Here is an 18,536-nt window from a genome sequence, read left to right on the forward strand (position 1 = left end):
CACCCTGAACTGTTGGCATCCTGATAAGTCTTTATCTGTTCTGAATGATCGGCAACGTGGCGCCTCCTGCTCGCCTCGCTTGCGGCCCAAAGCGGCAACTATCACCCCTTTGCTTTGGCTGTAGTTCAACTCAGGCTGCTCGTGCTGCCGAGTGTGTTCCCACGGGCAGTAGCAGGGGCAAGATATGACAAGACAATACAACTTGTGTGTGTATGAGTGTGTATGTCTCCAATAGGGTTTGTGATAGAGAATGTGAAACATAGCCTAGCATATTTCATTCGGTTGCACTCTGATCTCTGAGCCTGTGCGTTGCTGACGTTACTGTGTAGCTTTATGAATTTATTGTTTTTTCAGAGGCTTCTGCTAACTGAGGAAGAGGAGGCAGGTCAGTGTGTGTGTGTGTGTGTGTGTGTGTGTGTGTGTGTGTGTGTGTGTGTGTGTGTGTGTGTGTGTGTGTGTCCTCCAATCATGCACTCCTCTGTGGGACACTGGACTGACGTCTCAACTCTTCTAGCGTGTGTTAGATATTACAAGGGTTACTACCGCCGTCATGTTTGTTTACTTATTATCAGAAAATCTCAGATTTAGTTTATTTTTGTTGAAAATGTGATTATATAATTACAAGGAAGGAGTGATAGAGTTGTGGAGGCAACCTGGGTCTAATCATAGATGCTGAAGACTCTTCCAGGCCGTTGGCTGGATGTGGCAACAGTATCAGCAATATTTCCTGGACATCTAGAAACCATCTAGATCACATTCTGAATCTGTGAATCTCTGCTACATTGGCAGATATCTGATGAAATTCATTGAGGCGACATAATTTACTCAGCGATTACAGCTGTAAACTCCTGGAGGTGTGCTCTGGTTATCAGGAAGACATATTTTTGTGGCTGGGAAGAAAATTACAAAATTTTAGTCTTATTCGTCGTCCACGTAGCCTTTTTGGAATGTTTTCTCTGTTTGTTTTTTAGTTTTAAAGAGTGATACAACAGCTGTAAGTTTCATTTTAACTAGAAAAAAAGAGACAGAGAGAATCTGGCCTCCTCATTATTGTGTGTTTGTTTTATGACCCTCTTGGTCCGGTTCACTGTAAACACAAATTCTCATGTACAATACACAATGACATTTTTGTCCCAAAGTTCAGATTTGTTGATAATGAAATGGTAACGTCTAAAGCAAGAAGAACATTGGTGAACGTTTCAGTTTCATTCAAGTCCTCATTTAGTCCCCACTCAGGAAATATGTGAAGTTTGCTTTAGGATGCAGTAGATGAATACAGAGTGCTTCCCCTTTGCCTGTCGCAGGGCCTGAGCAGGTTTGCAAAATGATCTGAGGCAGCCTTAGTCCAGCTCGTGGAGCGGAGCACTCACACACCAAAGGCACACATGGAGGATTTTGTGTGTGTGTGTGTGTGTGTGTGTGTGTGAGAGAGAGAGAGAGAGAGGAGGGAAATGCGTGGGCTGACTCTAAGAGAATATAGTTCTGTCCTTGGATTCGTTGCCTTTTTCAGGCGAAAGTGTGGATTTGGGTCTACACTGGTGCGTGTTATGGGTAAACGGGTCACGTTTGGTCTGTGTCTCAGTCTGCTGGGTCTGATGGCATCAGCAGTGTTAACAGTGAAGCTGGGCAGGCAGTAATAGAGATCTCCAGTGCTGGGCGGCGTCTAAGATGTTGCAGGTCAATCCTCGCTGTCATGAATCCGCGAGCAGAAACAGCATCTGTCTTTATCGGCCAGGATGCTTCTGTTGATGTAGCATCCTCTTGTCTGAGCTCATTCAACAGAGTGCTGCACTCTGTAGAGGGCATAGCACGCCAAGTAGCAGTGCCAAGCATGTTGATGTAGACACGTCCTGATGCGAAGGGGAAATCTCACTATGTTAAAGTTTGAAAACAATGGCAACAAGGCTCAGATTGGCAGGAAGTGACACCAGCATGTGACATCATCCAGAATTGTATATCACATTCATTCTGTCCTCCGAATCTCAGTGGTCTATGGTGGCTTTTTATCGTCAACTTAGAGCGTAAACATGAATTTTACGTAAACAAGAAAATATTTTATCAACCTCAGTAAAGCTTTAACTCTCCAAAGGGGAATGAATTCATCTCTCCTGAGACCTGTTTGCATTTCCTTGAAAAGACTCATCATATCATCCCAAAACCAGCCCTAAAATTCTAATTGATGATTTATGACTGAAGTTAGTGAGACTATTTTAGTCACAAAACTGTGGGAGAGATTGTTTCAAAGCTTTCTTCGTCTTTAGGATGAATATTGAAAACTGATTATCCTCCAATGTCAGCAACAAAACGCATCCGACCGGAGCAATATGGCAGTTCTCTGAGACCAAGTTGAGCTCTGAATGGTTTTTCTGGTTGAGACAAAGTGTCTTAATAAGCATACAAGGCATTAGTTTAGTTTGGAGTTTTACAGTATTTGATTTAAGGGAAGATAAATTAAGAAAATGGTGAAAGGTTTAGCAAGCTCATGAGATTTGTGGGCAGGCTAAACATGCATAGACACACACACACACACATACGCACACACACATACGCACAATCCTTCTGAGCGAGTCATCAAAGACAACCCAGTGTTTTCTATTTTTGATCACCCCCTCCCAGTAAACATCTGAACGTCATCATTAATATCCTGCTCTCTTATCTGCTCTGTCATCTCTTTGACGTCTTCGCTTCCTCCGTCTCTCTGATTTCTTCGGACTAAAAAAGGATCGACATTCTGCAGCCTTAAAAGGCTTATGCTCCTTTTAACCCTCCCACGGTCTGTTTTGTCTCATTTAATTTCTTATGTGGGAATTCCACAGAGCTTTCACATAGTTGCTCTCTAGAGATGACCTGTGATTTCACTGACGGTATAATAAACATGGCGAGAAGTTAGCTGAGCTGTAAGAGTAATGTGCATTTAATTTGTTTCTCCGCCCTGCAGCACGTGTGGGACCACTGGACGCTGGGAGTGTGAGCAGAACGCCTGTCTGATGGAGAACTACGTGATCCAGGCCATCAACAGAGGAAACTATGGGTACAAAGCTGGACGTGTGACCACACATTTGATCATTTTCAATTAGATCTTCCTTATTCATGTCTTATTCCTGCGTTTTCTCCTGTTTTGTGCTCTCAGGTGGAAGGCAGCTAACTACAGTCAGCTCTATGGCATGACTCTGGACGAGGGCATCCGCTACCGCCTGGGCACCCAGAGACCCTCCAGGACTATCATGAACATGAATGAGATCCAGGTATGTTCATTAAAAAAAGGAATTATTATGAGGGGAACAAAAAAATACCAGTTGAAAGGGAAACACAGTTTTAGTGGCTTAACGGTCAAATTACAGAAGGAATAAACCAGAGTTGCTCAAGCACTCTTGCCAGCTCCTACTGTTTTATACATGACCTCTGACCTCCAGCCGTGTTTTAAAAGGGGGCGAGGGAGAAGAAATCCTTACAAGGGTTGCTGTGATATCACATTACTTGTGTGCGTGTGTGTGTGTGTGTGTGTGTGTGTGTGTGTGTGTGTGTGTGTGTGTGTGTGTAAGCTCTCGAAACATGGAGAGTAGAAAAGCATGCCAAGATCATCACAAACAGTCAGTGTTTCTGCTGTGTTTAATATTTTGCTCCGGCTGCAAGCCTGAGATGTTTCTTGTGTCAGCAGCCGGACGCTCAAACAGCCATGATTTTGTGCGCGTCGATAGCGAGAAATGGAAATGCAACAAAGTTCTGTTCGCACAAAGAGCGGACCAGACAGAGGTTGTACTAGGAGTTTCACCTCTTTTGAAGTGGAGAGGAAACGTATCAGTGGATGTTGTTTACATGTTGAGCTTCAATGGAAACCCATTTTGCCACTGATCAACTAAGCAGCCTGTTGATCTCCCCATCATTCTGAATAGATAAGAAGAGATAGAGGACACATGATTGTTTCTGTTTCTTTATGTCATCAACAATGATCTGCAGAAATGAGTCTATTCCTCAGTGCGCAGGTGGAAATTTAACAAGTTGATTAAAAAAAAAACATTTTCGAAAATATGACCCTGTAGATTGTTTCATTTGGCCTAATTAGTAATTAGGGCCTGAGCCAGAAGGTACTTCAGGCGAAGACCCTTGTATGTTTTTTGTATTATATTTTATTTCAATACTCCCTGGTAGATCTTTTTTATTTGCTTTTTTATATATGTCTATCTTTCCCAGTTCGTTCAAAGTTCTCAAATATATTTCACTTGACTTTCTGTATTTTGTTTGTAATTTTGTAAATAAAAACCTAAATTGCGAGTGGTAAAGGTACCACTGTATTTCGTCTGAAAGTAAGCAATGTATAATAACTCTCTCACAAAATAAAAAGTTAAAAAATGTAAAAGAAAAAAAAATGACCTTCATTTATGCAATCAGTTTCCCAGGTGTTCAAAGATCAACTAAATACTCCCGTCTTCTTCACCCAGCGGAAGTTAAAATAAATCAATTTAAACTGGACCAAATAAGGCTGAACAAACTGCATCGTGATACCAAAGCACAAGTTAAGGTTTTGTCTTCACATCTTTCGCGTCTTTCCAGCAAACAGCTTTTAGGCTGCGTCTTTCCGGAGTGGAGTTTGGATTCGATCAGTTTCCCATGATGTAGCTCCAGTTTTTTAGGCTACTTGAGATGTTCCAGCACTCTGTTGACATCGTTGGTGAAGATTTTGAAAAGGTTGATGACCAATGATCTTACACCACCCAAAGAGTGCTTGAATCCTGTTTACACTCAGTTTGTTTACGTCTGCCAAGGAGGTCATGTGATCACCCGATGATGGGGTCGAACTCCAAAAGCTGTTGGCAGTTTTTGACGAGATTTGGAGAGATAAAAGAAGTTCGGTTAAGGAATAAGCGGTTGGATTTTAGAGTTGATCCTGAACAGGCTCTGATGACATCATGTTGCCTCGACAAATGTTTTGGGCCAATCTCTTACTCTTACCTGAGAAACACCTGCGTGTGAGAATGTAATTCGCTACAGTTGCTTGTTTTCATTTCCTCCCGCTCTATAGCTTGAGATTTTGCGATAAGCAGGTTCCAAAGGTATTACAACAAGGGAACGCTGGTCAAACCGTTTTTCGCCTAATTGTGGTGGCTCGTCAGTATGTGACGGCGTCTCCATCTGGATCTGCAGCCCACTCTGGTCTGCGACATCTTTGTTTCCATTTTCCCCAGACAGATTACATAAGACGGAACCAAACATCAGACAGTCGAGATGGAGGGGAAGGTGGCTGCCTGAAGGATAAAAAAAGCAACCTCCTCCTCCGTCTACACCCTCTATCCATCACTTCCTCCATCCGTACACCCCCCCCTTGCGTTCCTCTCGCAGCATTCCACGACTTCTTCCGCTCAAACACACCCCCCCTCTTTTTTCGCTGCAGCGTGTCTCTACCTGTACCGGGAACCAGATCTGAGCCCATTCATAAATCTCCCTCCCTCCTCTCCTGTCTGTCCACAGACTGCTGTGTAAGGGATGGAAAATTGTGAATTAATGAATGAATTCTGTCGCACTTGCAGCCGTTTCTCCAACATTTATTGGACTTTTTTTTTTCCATCAGTTGTCAAAGGTGTTGGTGTGTTTGGACTTTGACCTTCCACCGCCACAAATCTGTGAGCAGCAGCACATTCCTTAGTTATGTATCAGGTGGTCATATGTGTTCTGAATTCATCACTATTAATGACAGGAATGCAGAGCAGGCAGCCAGGCGTTTTGCTACGGGGGGGGGGGTTGTCATTTGGCATGTGCTCTATTATCACACATGACGGAGAGTTTAGGAGGCCCCTGGATAACATTGCACGTGAGAAGTACCTGTGAGTGCACTCCCTCGACCGTATTCGCACTTCATTGTCACAGTGACTGTGATATTCTACATGGATGCATCCCTGACGACTCAGACTGCCCGAATGACGCAGTAGATTTTTCACTGACGTAACCGACCGGGTTCATGGTTACTTGAAGACGACCAGGATCAAAGGTTTCCATCTATTCTACAGCGTCAGAGATTGACGCCGGGCCAAATGGTCCTAATCATCTCTGAATAAGTCCCTTCTCCCGAAAGGCTTGATTAGCAAACTTATGTAATATGCCAGTGATCCAAACTTGTCATACAAAGCCCTCCACAAGTATTTTAATTGCAGTTGTTAATTAGTTATTTTATATATAAACAAGCGGGCAGAACTGCCTGACACGGAATTAACTGCTCTTGAGCCTACATCTGTTTTAGATTTCAGGCTGTTGCTTGTGATTATTCTCAATAGAGAAATATAATAGTTTTCATACTGATGGTGCTGAAAAGACTGGGGGTTTAGCGTTGTTGTCTCAGAGTAAGAAGGGTTTGATCCCCTGCTGTCGGAGGTCCTGTCTGTGAGGAGTTTGGTTGGATCCAGTTTCCCTGCCATCTACGACATGTATGTTAGGAAGTCAAAGCCATGACAACTAATTTTCTTGTCGAAATGGAATTACGGATGATGCAAATAAACATGATACATGACACTGAAGCAGGGCAGCATAAGCCGTTTCTCTAAATTTGTCTCCGTTTGTCCCTTGTTCTTATAGATGAACATGGACCCTCAGAGTGAGCGTTTGCCCTCCTATTTCAACTCAGCGGAGAAGTGGCCCGGGAAGATTCATGAACCTCTGGACCAGGGCAACTGTGCAGCCTCCTGGGCTTTCTCAACTGCAGGTAGGTCCTTAAACTGCCTGCACTGAGACAATGCACCAAAAAAAATAAAAAATGGAGAGAAATACAGGACAAAAACAACAAAGTCAAGTCAAAGTAACATTTATTTATGATTGGATACAGAGGGAACTTGTTCTTGTTGGCCTCTTCTGCAAAACCACGACCACGAGCAAGTGGTCAGCAGCTCTGAGTGGGAGGTTGTAGGCGGTCAGAGACGTAGGCTAGAGATACCATAGGTTTGAGAGGGTTGTGGTCTTCAGGTTTGTTTTGCTAAAGCATAGTTGCGCTCATTCGGTATGAAAAAATTGTACATTTTTCAACCAGCCTCTTCAAAGAATGTTTACCTCCAGATGAATGACATCGGTTTTCACATAACTGAGCAAACCACCCATAAATTGTTTTTAATATTGTGTATTTGTGTTTTCACCAGCTGTGGCATCAGACCGAATCTCCATCCAGTCAATGGGTCATATGACTCCTCAGCTGTCCCCACAGAACCTCATTTCCTGTGACACACGAAACCAGGGGGGTTGTGCTGGAGGACGTGTCGATGGAGCCTGGTGGTACCTGCGGCGCAGAGGGTAAAGACTTCTCCTTTACATCCACTAGAGAGAAACTAAAAAGCGTGGGTAACACCCTCTAAAAGTGTGGTCCTGTATCTCCTCTCTCAGTGTGGTGACAGAAGCTTGTTATCCATACCAGCCCCCCCAGCAAGCACCAGCGGAGGTGGGCCGCTGTATGATGCAGAGTCGCTCCATAGGTCGAGGGAAGAGGCAGGCTACGCAGCGCTGCCCCAACACACACAACTACCACAACGACATCTACCAGTCCACGCCGCCCTACAGGCTCTCGTCCAATGTAAGAAATACACACAACGAGATTGAAGATAAATACACACACTTGTCTCACACAGTACAGCAACACCCTCAACACCCAACTGGCCAGTAGGTTCCAGTAAACACAGAGCTTTTATGGCGTGACTGGACATTTTTCTGACTTCCTCGTGCTACAGTCGGCCGTAATCTCTCTCACGTGCTTGTTGCAGTGTGTGTTTTTGCACATGCTTGCTTGTGAATGAACATGGGAATGTGCAGGATTTAACACTGGACAGCAGCCCCACACATGCCATAAAGAAGTTGTTGTTTTTTGGGTTGGTTTTTTTCGCTGCATGTTTGGCAACTTCCATGTTTGAGAAAAATCTTTCTGTCACCTCCCCCTCATGTCCCGCTGCCACCTCTACACTCTTTATTTTGAGGTGTCGTCATAGGGCCACGAGGTATGACTTGTTCCCTCAAAAGTCATCAAACATTTTTGAACAAGTTATGCCTTTTGGCCGCAAAATAATGAGATTGAAGGAAAACATTATGTCCTTTGACCTCAACCCCCCCCCCCCCCCAAAAAAAAAACTTGGCAGCTCCAGGGTTCAGCTACCTCTCATAACTCCTCACCCGCTGAGCTGTAGCCAACATGTGGATGATCAGACAGCATCCATCAAGAGCGAAACGACGGCTCTCTCTGATGCCTCTCAGAGTCGTTGTGGCGTGTTGTTCGGCTCTCCTGATGGCCTGCGGAGTCAATAGGCCAGGCAATAACACCAGAGGGCCCTGCTGGACTCAATCTTCTTAAGTGACTTTCAACATTCGGGGGGTGGGGGGTGGTGTTGTTTTTCATCCTCTCCGTTTCATGTAGTGATCTTTCTGTTCGTCTCTCTAAATCATACCATTTGTATTCTCTCGTAGGAAAAGGAGATTATGAAGGAGATTATGGATAATGGCCCTGTGCAAGGTAAAATGATGACTGCCTTAAATACTCTTGTGGCTGATCTGTCATTGTCAACATTTTCTCCCGAGTGAGTGTTTCTTTTTATTCCGAAGAGCACTGCACTCCTGGGGGACACACAGCAAAACACTCCAGTTATTCCAAACATGTGCACATTGAAGCCATGAAGGCCCCCCTGGGTCTCTGACCTCCCATGATGTCACGTTTGACCTCACTGATGGTTTTGTCCCGGGTTTCAACTTTCACCTCAGTTTGGTCAAAAATGATGGGGCTTCATGTCAGAGGAATTCAGCTGACCTTCCTTGACTAGACCGCCTCACTGTCTAGTGCCCATCTGGACCATTGTCAAGTACACTTGAATAGAGGCGTCACATGCGTGTGTGTGTGTGTGTGTGTGTGTGTGTGTGTGTGTGTGTGTTTATGTGGCGGGGGGGGGGGGGGGTCCTCTATGAATCTGCTCCAGCCTCTCATTTATTGTTTCACAGTGCAGGAAGAGTTATTGGCTTCATGTCAAGTTTCCTTTTTACCTTTGAATTTCTCTCTAACACAAAGACATATCTATGTGTGTGTGTGTGTGTGTGTGTGTGTGTAATCACACATTGTGTACCACTGTGATATGTTAGTATGATAAGATGGGAGGTCCAACTACTGTTCCAGGAAAGACCTTCTCAAGAGGTCTATAAACTGTACATCTGGAGAATTATTCCCTTTTACCTGGAATTAGAAAATCACAGTTCATTTCACCCTGTCACGCATACACGCAGGTGCACGCACATACACACACACACGCGTGCGCACACACACACACACACAGGTAATTTGGAAGAAACTTTTAATTCTCCTCCTCAAGGTGATGAAAACGTCTTCTGGTGGCCTGGAGGCATGAGAGGCAACATTCTTTAAAAGGTTATTTGACCACTAGATGAGGGGGATATCCATGCACAGCACCTCAGAGACCTTTACTACCACCGTCCTCAGTCCATTCAAAAATCTCCAGAGATGTACTTTGTGCAAATACTTAAACAAAAAAATAATAGGAGCAGGAGCTCTTAGTATATTGGCAGACTTTGGACTCTAGGTGTCCAAATGTGGAAATGAGTTAAAAACCGTCTGTATTGATGTTATTCATCGCATCCATGGTTGAGTAACATGTTGCTAAAGGAGAGAGTTTAAGTGCTTGTTTTGATGCAGCTGATGTCCTGAATGAAACACACTAACACACACACACACACGCACGCACACATGCACGCACACGGAATTTACATTATGAGGACTTGCTTTTTGTCCCCATAAGGGTCCCTGTATAAACAGATTTATGTCCCCACAACATAGGAATGCCTGGTATGCACACATGGACACACAGCTGCTTGCCTGCCTCGGTGGATGTGACTCAGGGGGAAATTAGAATTTGGTGAAATTAGAAAATTAGCAGCTTCAGCAGCATATGTGAGTGTGTGTGTGTGTGTGTGTGTGTGTGTGTGTGTGTGTGTGTGTGTGTGTGTGTGTGTGTGTGTGAGAGCGTTATATCCGCTTAGTAAATCCTTTCTGCTTGTTTGTTCTTGCAGCTATTATGGAGGTCCACGAGGACTTCTTTGTCTACAAGAGTGGGATCTACAAACACACGGATGTCAGCTTTACCAAACCTCCACAATACCGCAAACATGGCACCCACTCAGTCAGGATCACTGGGTAAGTTCACACCACAGTCTGTTTAATATGGAGCCTTGTTGTGTGAAAACATCAGCCTATCATTCACAGAGAGTAGCGTTTTGTCCTTCACTCAACACAAACACTAAGCTAGACTTTCAGATTACACCTTTGCGCTGGATAATTAAAGCTTCTCTTCATTTTGAGGATATCACGCACTTTACATTTGCCTGCTAAGTGGATGGATATACACATCTGCCCTCCCTGAGCTCCTGTTTCAGGCTCCTTTTCAGTGTTTGTGGAGGATGAATCAGGCTTTAATTGTCCCGTATCAGCGATGAATTCATCAAAGCCTCACCTGCAGCGGAGAGTGTATGCATGAATAAGATTCCCTCCCAGTCTCTTGAAGACACACCTTGGCTCCACTCCCCCGTCTGCCCCAGACAAGGTCTCCCTCCCCCTTCCTCCTCTATCTAGTAACTTTGGCGACCACAAATATGCAGGCGGAGGGCAAACACACCTGGATTACCTGATCGCCTGCCTTCAATGCCACATCTCTGTGGTTTCTCCAGCATCACTCCTCGGCTACCTACCGCTGACCGTAGTTCCCCTTTTATTTCTCCTTCTCCAGCCAAAATACTTTTTGTTTTTATCTTTTAGACTCTCCCCAGACAGACAGGTAGGTGTTGGCCACTGTTTTATTAGGTGTTGTTTGGAGGGCAATGAGAGGCCAGGGTCAGTCAAAAAAGTCATAAACAACCTTTTTTTGACTTGTAAATATTCGACAGCAGCCTTATGTGTGACCCATCCATCTGTTTTTTTAAAGCGTGACAATGATATGTTGCTGGTCTCACTTTCAAAATTAGACAAATAAGCAGCTACCTCATAATGGGGGCAGAGGAATGTGTTTTTGCAAGCGCTTGGCTGTATCTTTGTACCGCAGCATTTCAGCTTGTCTCTGACTTGAACAATAAATTATAATTCAGAAAACTCCAGGTAGGGGATATGACAAGAAAACAGCTCATTTTGCAAAGAATCTGTAGCTTTTCGTGGCCAGTGTGTGTGTGTCAAGTGTGTGTTCTTCTTCTTCTTTTTTATGACATCAGCATATGCAGGCATGTGCATGGTAAACACTCCAGCCCTCCAACTTGCACTTTGTTTAAATCACATGCTTCAGAAACACACACTGTTCAAGAGAAACTGAATGTGTTTATGATGTGTGTCAGGTTCACACTGCAGACTGGAATGCTAGAGTTTAATAAAACAAGGAGATATGCTGAGGAGGAGAAAGATGATTCCCAACTTTCCTGAAGTTAGTGTGTTTTGTGTCCATGAGTGTGGAGGGCGCCCGTGATGATCCATGGGGAGCCCTCAATGACGTAATCAAATGGTCTGTATGGAGGGTCTGTGCCCTACACACAATGGCACCTTGTTATTTAATTTTTGTTCTTTTTCTGGAATGGTCTGTCGTCCTATTCCCGAGCTTCCCTGGCCGTTGCTCCACCCTCTCAGGTGATCTGAGGAGGGCCGTGGACTACCAGATGCTTCCCTCATTACGTTAACAGCTGCTTCTCTTCAGCTGACACCTCCTCAACCTGACCAGGCCCTCCCGACTGACCAGCGGTGGTGCTGCTGCAGCGACCAGGACTCGTAGCCCTCATCTGGCTTCAGTCAGCTCAACCGTGTCATTAGAGATGCTGGAGGATTCAGACCAGGCTACTCCTGCATTACTCAGCACCCAGTGGAAGATGCGTTTATCTGATTGATATTATCTAAACCCACAAACATCCCAGTCATCAGGCAAGCTGTCTAATCAGCAGGCTACTGTTTGAATTGCTCCAACATATTAGTCATCAGATTTGACCACATGGTTCTGACTGCTCTGCTCTGTGACTCATGAAATCTAGAGTGTGGATGCAGGAGAAATTGTTTGAAACCGTAAACCCTGATTGGCTGCACACAAACAGACCTTGTTCTCAGGAACGTATAAACGGAGGCATTTGTGGTGTCCCAAGCTGGCCCTGGGTTTCATGGGTACAAAAAAGGCCTGAATTCCTCTTTGGCTCCTTCTCCTGACCTTATGGTTCTTCAGTGCTCTGGGCGAGTGGATGTACCAGAGACACGGGTTTAGGGACGAATGAGGCGAAAGGGGGAGGTGGGGAACATCGTGTTTGGAGCACCAACCTGCCAGCCACAGGCATCAGTGTGTTTACATAGACCAAATCCCATAGCTGTGCGTTCCTTTAAGCCCAGTGCCTGGGAAAGTTTGTGGAAAGAGTATTGAGGTCCACTGTGGTGGAAAGGGCATTGTCTGGGTTGCTGATCCTGACTGCACCGGACAGAGAGAGGGGGATCAGTCCCCCGGAGAAAAGGTCAGGGGTGTGTTGAGGGGCGTTGGGAAAGGGCGGGGCACATGGTCAAGGCGGTATGCCTGTCATTGTCCCGGAGAGAGCAGGCGAACTGATTGGAGGCCAGATAAGAGATCAGCAGTGGTCCGATTCTGTCTGGCTCTGTCTATACCAATAAATATGCAGGCAGGCAGGCATGCATATGTGTGCACACAAGCACACGTACAGGTGTGTACGTGCCATTACACGCGCACACACACACACACACACACACACACACACACACACACACACACACACACACACACACACAGTATCCCAATCCCCTTCGAGTCAAGCTCTCTGGTCTGTTTCAGATTGTAGTTGTCATCTCTTTTTTATTCAGCTGTTTTTGACGTGTCTGCTCCTCGTCAGTGTGATGTCTGACTCCAGTCAATGAAACACTGAGCTAATAAAGTCGCTTGCTGATAGGAGGCTGGCACTATCTGCCAGTGTTGTGGCGACAGGCTCCTGAGTTGGTTGACTCTGAAACCAGCCTCTCTATTTCCCAGCATTCCTTTCCCTTATAAAAGATAACACCCGATTGGGCACCGAGAGTCTCTTGGGAAACGAAAAGCTGAAGAGCAAAAACAGGATGGGAATGGGCTTTGGGGGAAGGTTTTGATCACGACGAGCAGAAACGTCAAAGAGTTGGCAGCTGCGATGCTAAAAGAAAAGTGCAAGACATGATGGGAATTTATGGGCGGTTGCCAAGCTTGCCTGAGAACAAAGCCATGGCAAGGAAGAAGGGTGAAGTTCAGAGTTGCTCATGTGTTTTTTGTGTGTTTTTAGAAATGTTTCGCTCTCAGAGTTGTCGCTTGCTGTGCACTGACGAGATCAAGGTGGCGTTGACTTCCTCATACCCAACCCTCCACTTCCTGTTTCATATCTGGAGCTCCGAAACGGCACAGGAAGAGGGGAATTCCGTGTTCTTTTTGCTTGGAATGATGTAGGAGTACAACTAGGTGGTGCCCAGCCATAAATACTCTGTTTTCAGGATGTTGTTAACAAGATGAACATTTTTTAGCCCACTTGAATGCTACTTCAACTGCTTCCTGCTTTTCTCTGTCAATAATCTCCAGTGTGTCATAGGTAAACAAGCGTTGACGTCAGACATGTCTTTTGGAAGTTGTCCACATTTTAAAAGCAGCTTTGCAGCTCCAATGCTGATTATGATGGGATGGCCTTTGACATGCTGCTCGCTGTGATGGACGATGCTTAACCATCTTCTCTGCTTTCTGCTCCAGGTGGGGAGAGGAGAGAAACTTTGATGGAACATCAAGAAAATATTGGGTAAGATCTCAACACACCGACATCCCTGCAAAACTTCTTTTAAAAAAACCCTCTGTTTATTTAAGCCCTAATCTGTGTAATGTGCCTTTCCAGATTGCTGCCAACTCCTGGGGAAAGAACTGGGGAGAGAACGGTTACTTCCGTATTGCTCGTGGGGGTAACGAGTGTGAGATTGAAACATTTGTGATTGGTGTGTGGGGCCGCATCACAATGGAGGACATGCACAACCACCATCACCACCATCGTCGCCGACACATTTAGAGATGCTTCGGTTGTCAAAAAATCACCAAGATATTTGTTTGATCCCACCTAGAGTTGGTTGTTATCCCAGAAGGGAACCTCACCAGGAATTTCAGAACTTCATTCCCTCGTACACCAAGCTGGCTGGGACAGAACCCTCATTTTACATCTTAGAACAACTCTCCCGACTTCCAGTGTAACTCACAGTCTACGCCACCAAAAAAAAAAAGAAAAAAAAACCTCAACTTAGCTAAAGCTCTTTTATGTTGCCTTGCCTGGCACTAAGAAGCCACCTCAGGTACCTATGTTTCCAAAGACCACAATTCCCAGAGTCCTCATCTGGTGATTCTGTCAACTTGGGTGATAATGAAAGAAAAGCTTTTCATTCTCTTTGTGCTTCCTTGTCAACCTTTAGTCTTTTTCTAGCTCTAAATGTAATCCAGACTCACCCAGTTTCTGAGGGACAGCTTGGAAAAAGATGAAATCTGAGAGCCGGATTATCAGACAGGAGACAGGGACATTTGGCTTTCACAAAGACACACCCAGAACCAACAGTGGAACTTGATGATACACCATAGTTGACCTTATTGACATGTACCTGTCAGCATTGCACAGCTCAGCTTAAGAGAGCAGCACGTCCACGCACACAAAATTTGAATCTGGATAATTAAAAAAAAACAAAAAACAAAAAAACCTCTTTAATCTAATTAAATTTTTGTAAAAAAGTGAAACGTATTAAATGTTGGCCCTTGAAATACGTGTATATACAGAGGAGAGAAAATTAGATTTGATATTATGGAGCCTTACCGGTGAAACATATCATTTGTTCTTAGTTTTAACTTTTCCTGCATGACATTGTTGAGGACAAATTACCCCATGACATCATTTGAAAATGACACGCTGATGCATTTTGGGACTAAAACGATTGTAAATGCCTTAAAGCAACAGCTGTGCGGATCACTGCAAAAGATAGCGTTTGTGTAAAGTAGTCTTAATATCCATGTACACTGTTACAGTCTGAGATAAAGTTGGTATTTTTTGTTGCCATTGTATTTCAAAGTTTTATTTTACTACTTGTTTTAAGACGTACTGTATGTAGTTAATTTTCATAACACACTCAACACGCGGTGCTTTTTTTTGTTTTGTTTTTTTTTGTGCTTGTACTTCTACATAGTTGGACCGCCGTCGTGAGGAGGATGAGCTACTGCTGCTAAAGTTCAGATTGTGCTACAGTCTTGATGCATTTCATATGTGACTTAAAAAGTCCACGCAGGCTAATATTTCCTGAGAGATGTAAATGAATCCACATTTCACCCTTCCATCAAATGTCATGAAATCCTGGTCGTTTTTTTTCATGGTCCTGCTGCCAGGCGGGAGTGAAAACCTCCTCTGTGGGCTCAGTCAACACCAGCTCAAGTCATCCAGGTTGTAGAAGAGCTGCATGAAATGTTCTCATTTAGATTTTCACTGTGTTCTCCTTGAAAACTTCACATGTTCCAAATGATCAGCCTCGCTTTGCTTCATGTTGTCTTCATTTCAGCTGATTGCAGGCGGATTGAGGGATTTTTTTCAGATGTTTTTCAACCTCACTTGAAAATTAAAGAACGGTATTATTACCACTTACCTTAAATTACATCCTGGTGTGCTTCAACTGTAACTTCAAAAGACCTTTCAGTTTCTATATCGTCTTGTCTCATGATCTTAAAAGTCCTTCTGTCGTCTTCTTGGGGCTCGCACAGGCAGACAGACATAAAAGAGAAATGTGCGGATGGACTGGCAATGTGCAATGTGGTGAAGGAGCTAAAGATAAATAAGCTGTTGTTGCTTCTCATGTGCTGAATCTTCGCTTCATGAGCAAGTGTAGTGAATGATCAAGAGCAACCAGACGGCATGAGATATACAAACTGAGCTTCGTGTCCGAAACAAGAAGAGATGATGCCCAATCTTCTCTGGGTAGAAAGAGATGCTTCACTTCTCGTTTTATCGGTGGACGTCAGGCTGTAAATTATCTTCACTCGTTTCAATGTAATGTATCCATATACATTAATTTGACGTATTACATGACATGCACAAGTTCTGTACTCATTCCATAAAATGATCATAGTCCCACTGCAAGTGTATGATTAGCCGAGATTATGTTTGCTTTACCAGGCAAAAGGAAAACCCCTCCTACAAAGGATATAAGTAATAAGCCCTCTCGCTGCACATACCCAAGTATGTGAGGGTGTTAAAACCCAGGTAAACCTGCTAAATTCAGCTGATCGGTCCCGCTGCCAGTAGACAAGTTGCATTTGTTTCTCTTTTTTTTTTCTGCTGCGTCAGGGTCAACATCACAAACGCCCCTTAGAAAAGGGTAGCACATGATAATCAAGTAGAAAGAAACATGGAGGACGGTGGCAATGTTTCTTTGGTTACTAAACATGATCTTCCTCCTTTTTCTTTTTTTTTACTCCATGCTGAGTGAATGATTTTATTTTTTTTTCGCGCTGTCGAACAGGTTGAATTAAAGATGAGAAATTCACAGTAGTCACCAGTGAACAGGCTTTTATCACATCCATGGTGTAGATTAGCGATAGTGGAGCCACAACCGCTCATCGTATCTGGGTGGAATGGGTTCTTTTTGTTTTTTGTTTTGCTCTACATTAGTGCAGACAGGAGCAGGAGCTGGTAAATACCTGTGTCTTCTGCAGGAATGATTTCTCATTCGACACACAATCCAGATGTTAGCGATGTTGGCGCGCTTGTTTGGCCAGTGGGAATGGGAGTTTAATGTAACAGATGTGAGTTTTACCATGGAGGAAGTGACGGACCAAAGCTGGAACCTAGTCTTTTTTTTCTTGCAGGCCTTTTATCCTCATTTAAGTTCCTTTTCACCTGTTTGATTCACACGTTCATGAACTCCACTGCTCACTTGGCCAGAATGGCACTGACAACCTTGCGTATGCAAAACACAAAAGCGACTCTCAAGGAGTTCTCTCATGAACCAGTATGAAGCTTATTAGATGTATAATTATTGTTCTATATTGGTCACATTTAACAAATCTACTCGAGAAACATAATCAAACTCTTTCAGCCAACCAACTCCCCTGGGGCCGCAGCAGAAATCCACTCAGAAGTTGTGTATTTTATGTAAAGTGAACCACTCCATATTCACTCACGTGTAGACATTATTTATGACAAGATGTGTAAATTATATACTTTATTACTCTTTATTTCCTGTGCAATGTTTTATTATCTCTCTGTCTATTGTATGGTGCACACTAAATGTAAAATCACATTAGTGTTCACTTGTGCGGCACAATAAAGTCTTTCCAAAAACCGAGCCGTCTCGCTGCGTCCACTTCCATATCGCATTTCTGTTATTGAGGTTTGCTACATGTGTGTGCGATATGTGACGAGAAATGTGTGATGCGGCGTGGAACGTGGCCGGGAAGGATGAGGACAGTTTTTAGAAGGTCCTGCTGTGTCAGCGTTCTTTCCATCACTGATGAGGAGTCCAGTCCAAAGAGCACACACCAGTGTTAAATTATTAGCTTCTCTACGACGGCTTTACAAAATGGGAGGTTGGTCTCCAAAAAGTTTCAGGGGGAGCTTCAACGAATGGAAGTGAAAGGACATTATAGGAGTTCTCCAGTTTGGTTAATTCATAGGTGCAGTAGATTTAAGGAACCTGACTGATTCCCCCAACTTTCAAAGGGTCAAAACCTAATAAATGCTTCAAGACAGAAGTTGTCATATCGTGATATGAAAGGATATATTAAAGGGCCTTCGGCTGGATATTCGGGTGCCTATCAGGATAAATTAGTTAATCCCGCGTGCATTCAGAATCTGTCCAGTGTTGTTTTAGAGGAGGCCTACTGTCCCAGACTTTGAAAAACCCAGAAATGACCGGTCTTAGCACAAGTGTTAGTTAGTTAGTTAGTTAGTTAGTGCTTTACAAAAATAGCTAAACTTGCCTGAGGGTCTTGAAGAAGTTTCACCTCCCATAGAAGAGGCCTCTTCAGGTCTGAGTCTCTGAATCACTTCTAGGAACCATCTCCTCACCGTCGGGGTGGAGGGGAAATGACCTGGACTCTGAGAGTCTCAACAGACAAAAAAAAAAAACAGTTTCACACAAATTTCTCCTCATTATTCTGGTATCTTTCATCCATCCATCCATTTTCTACTGCTTATCCTGTTAAGGGTCACGTGGGGGGGGGGGGTGGAGCTGATCCCAGCAGCCTTCGGACGAGAGGCGGGGTTCACCGTGGACGGGTCACCAGTCCATCACAGGGCCAACACGTATAGACAGTACCAGAGAGAACCCACGCAGGCACAGGGAGAACATGGAGACTCCACACAGAAAGACCCGAAACCTTCTTGCTGTGAGGAGACGGTGCTGACCACTGCACCACCGTGCCGCCCGGTATCTTTCAATCTTGGGTTAAAATGATTGATAGGGACCTAAATGAATTAAGTTATCCCAATGCTGAGCAAGATGATCCACATCTGGATGCCACTAG

General features: G+C 44.2%; 1 protein-coding gene across 3 annotated transcripts in view; it reads left to right on the forward strand.

The window, feature by feature from the left end:
* The window catches only part of tinagl1 (tubulointerstitial nephritis antigen-like 1), a 42,712-nt gene extending 26,090 nt beyond the window's left edge, over window positions 1-16,622 (forward strand). For all 3 annotated transcript variants that reach the window (XM_086194402.1, XM_086194401.1, XM_086194404.1), the window contains 9 exons: window positions 2,939-3,031; window positions 3,131-3,245; window positions 6,565-6,691; window positions 7,119-7,269; window positions 7,360-7,546; window positions 8,428-8,473; window positions 10,033-10,156; window positions 13,749-13,794; window positions 13,888-16,622. In XM_086194402.1, coding sequence (XP_086050528.1) covers window positions 2,939-3,031; window positions 3,131-3,245; window positions 6,565-6,691; window positions 7,119-7,269; window positions 7,360-7,546; window positions 8,428-8,473; window positions 10,033-10,156; window positions 13,749-13,794; window positions 13,888-14,055 — 1,057 coding nt within the window. In that variant the 3' untranslated portion in view covers window positions 14,056-16,622. The remainder of the gene's footprint in view (window positions 1-2,938; window positions 3,032-3,130; window positions 3,246-6,564; window positions 6,692-7,118; window positions 7,270-7,359; window positions 7,547-8,427; window positions 8,474-10,032; window positions 10,157-13,748; window positions 13,795-13,887) is intronic.
* Window positions 16,623-18,536: the final 1,914 nt, after the last annotated feature.

The sequence above is a fragment of the Aulostomus chinensis genome, chromosome 22 (assembly GCF_037954235.1).
Source record: "Aulostomus chinensis isolate RoL2024-O1b breed Wild chromosome 22, RoL_Achi_v1.0, whole genome shotgun sequence".
NCBI classification, from domain to species: domain Eukaryota; kingdom Metazoa; phylum Chordata; class Actinopteri; order Syngnathiformes; family Aulostomidae; genus Aulostomus; species Aulostomus chinensis.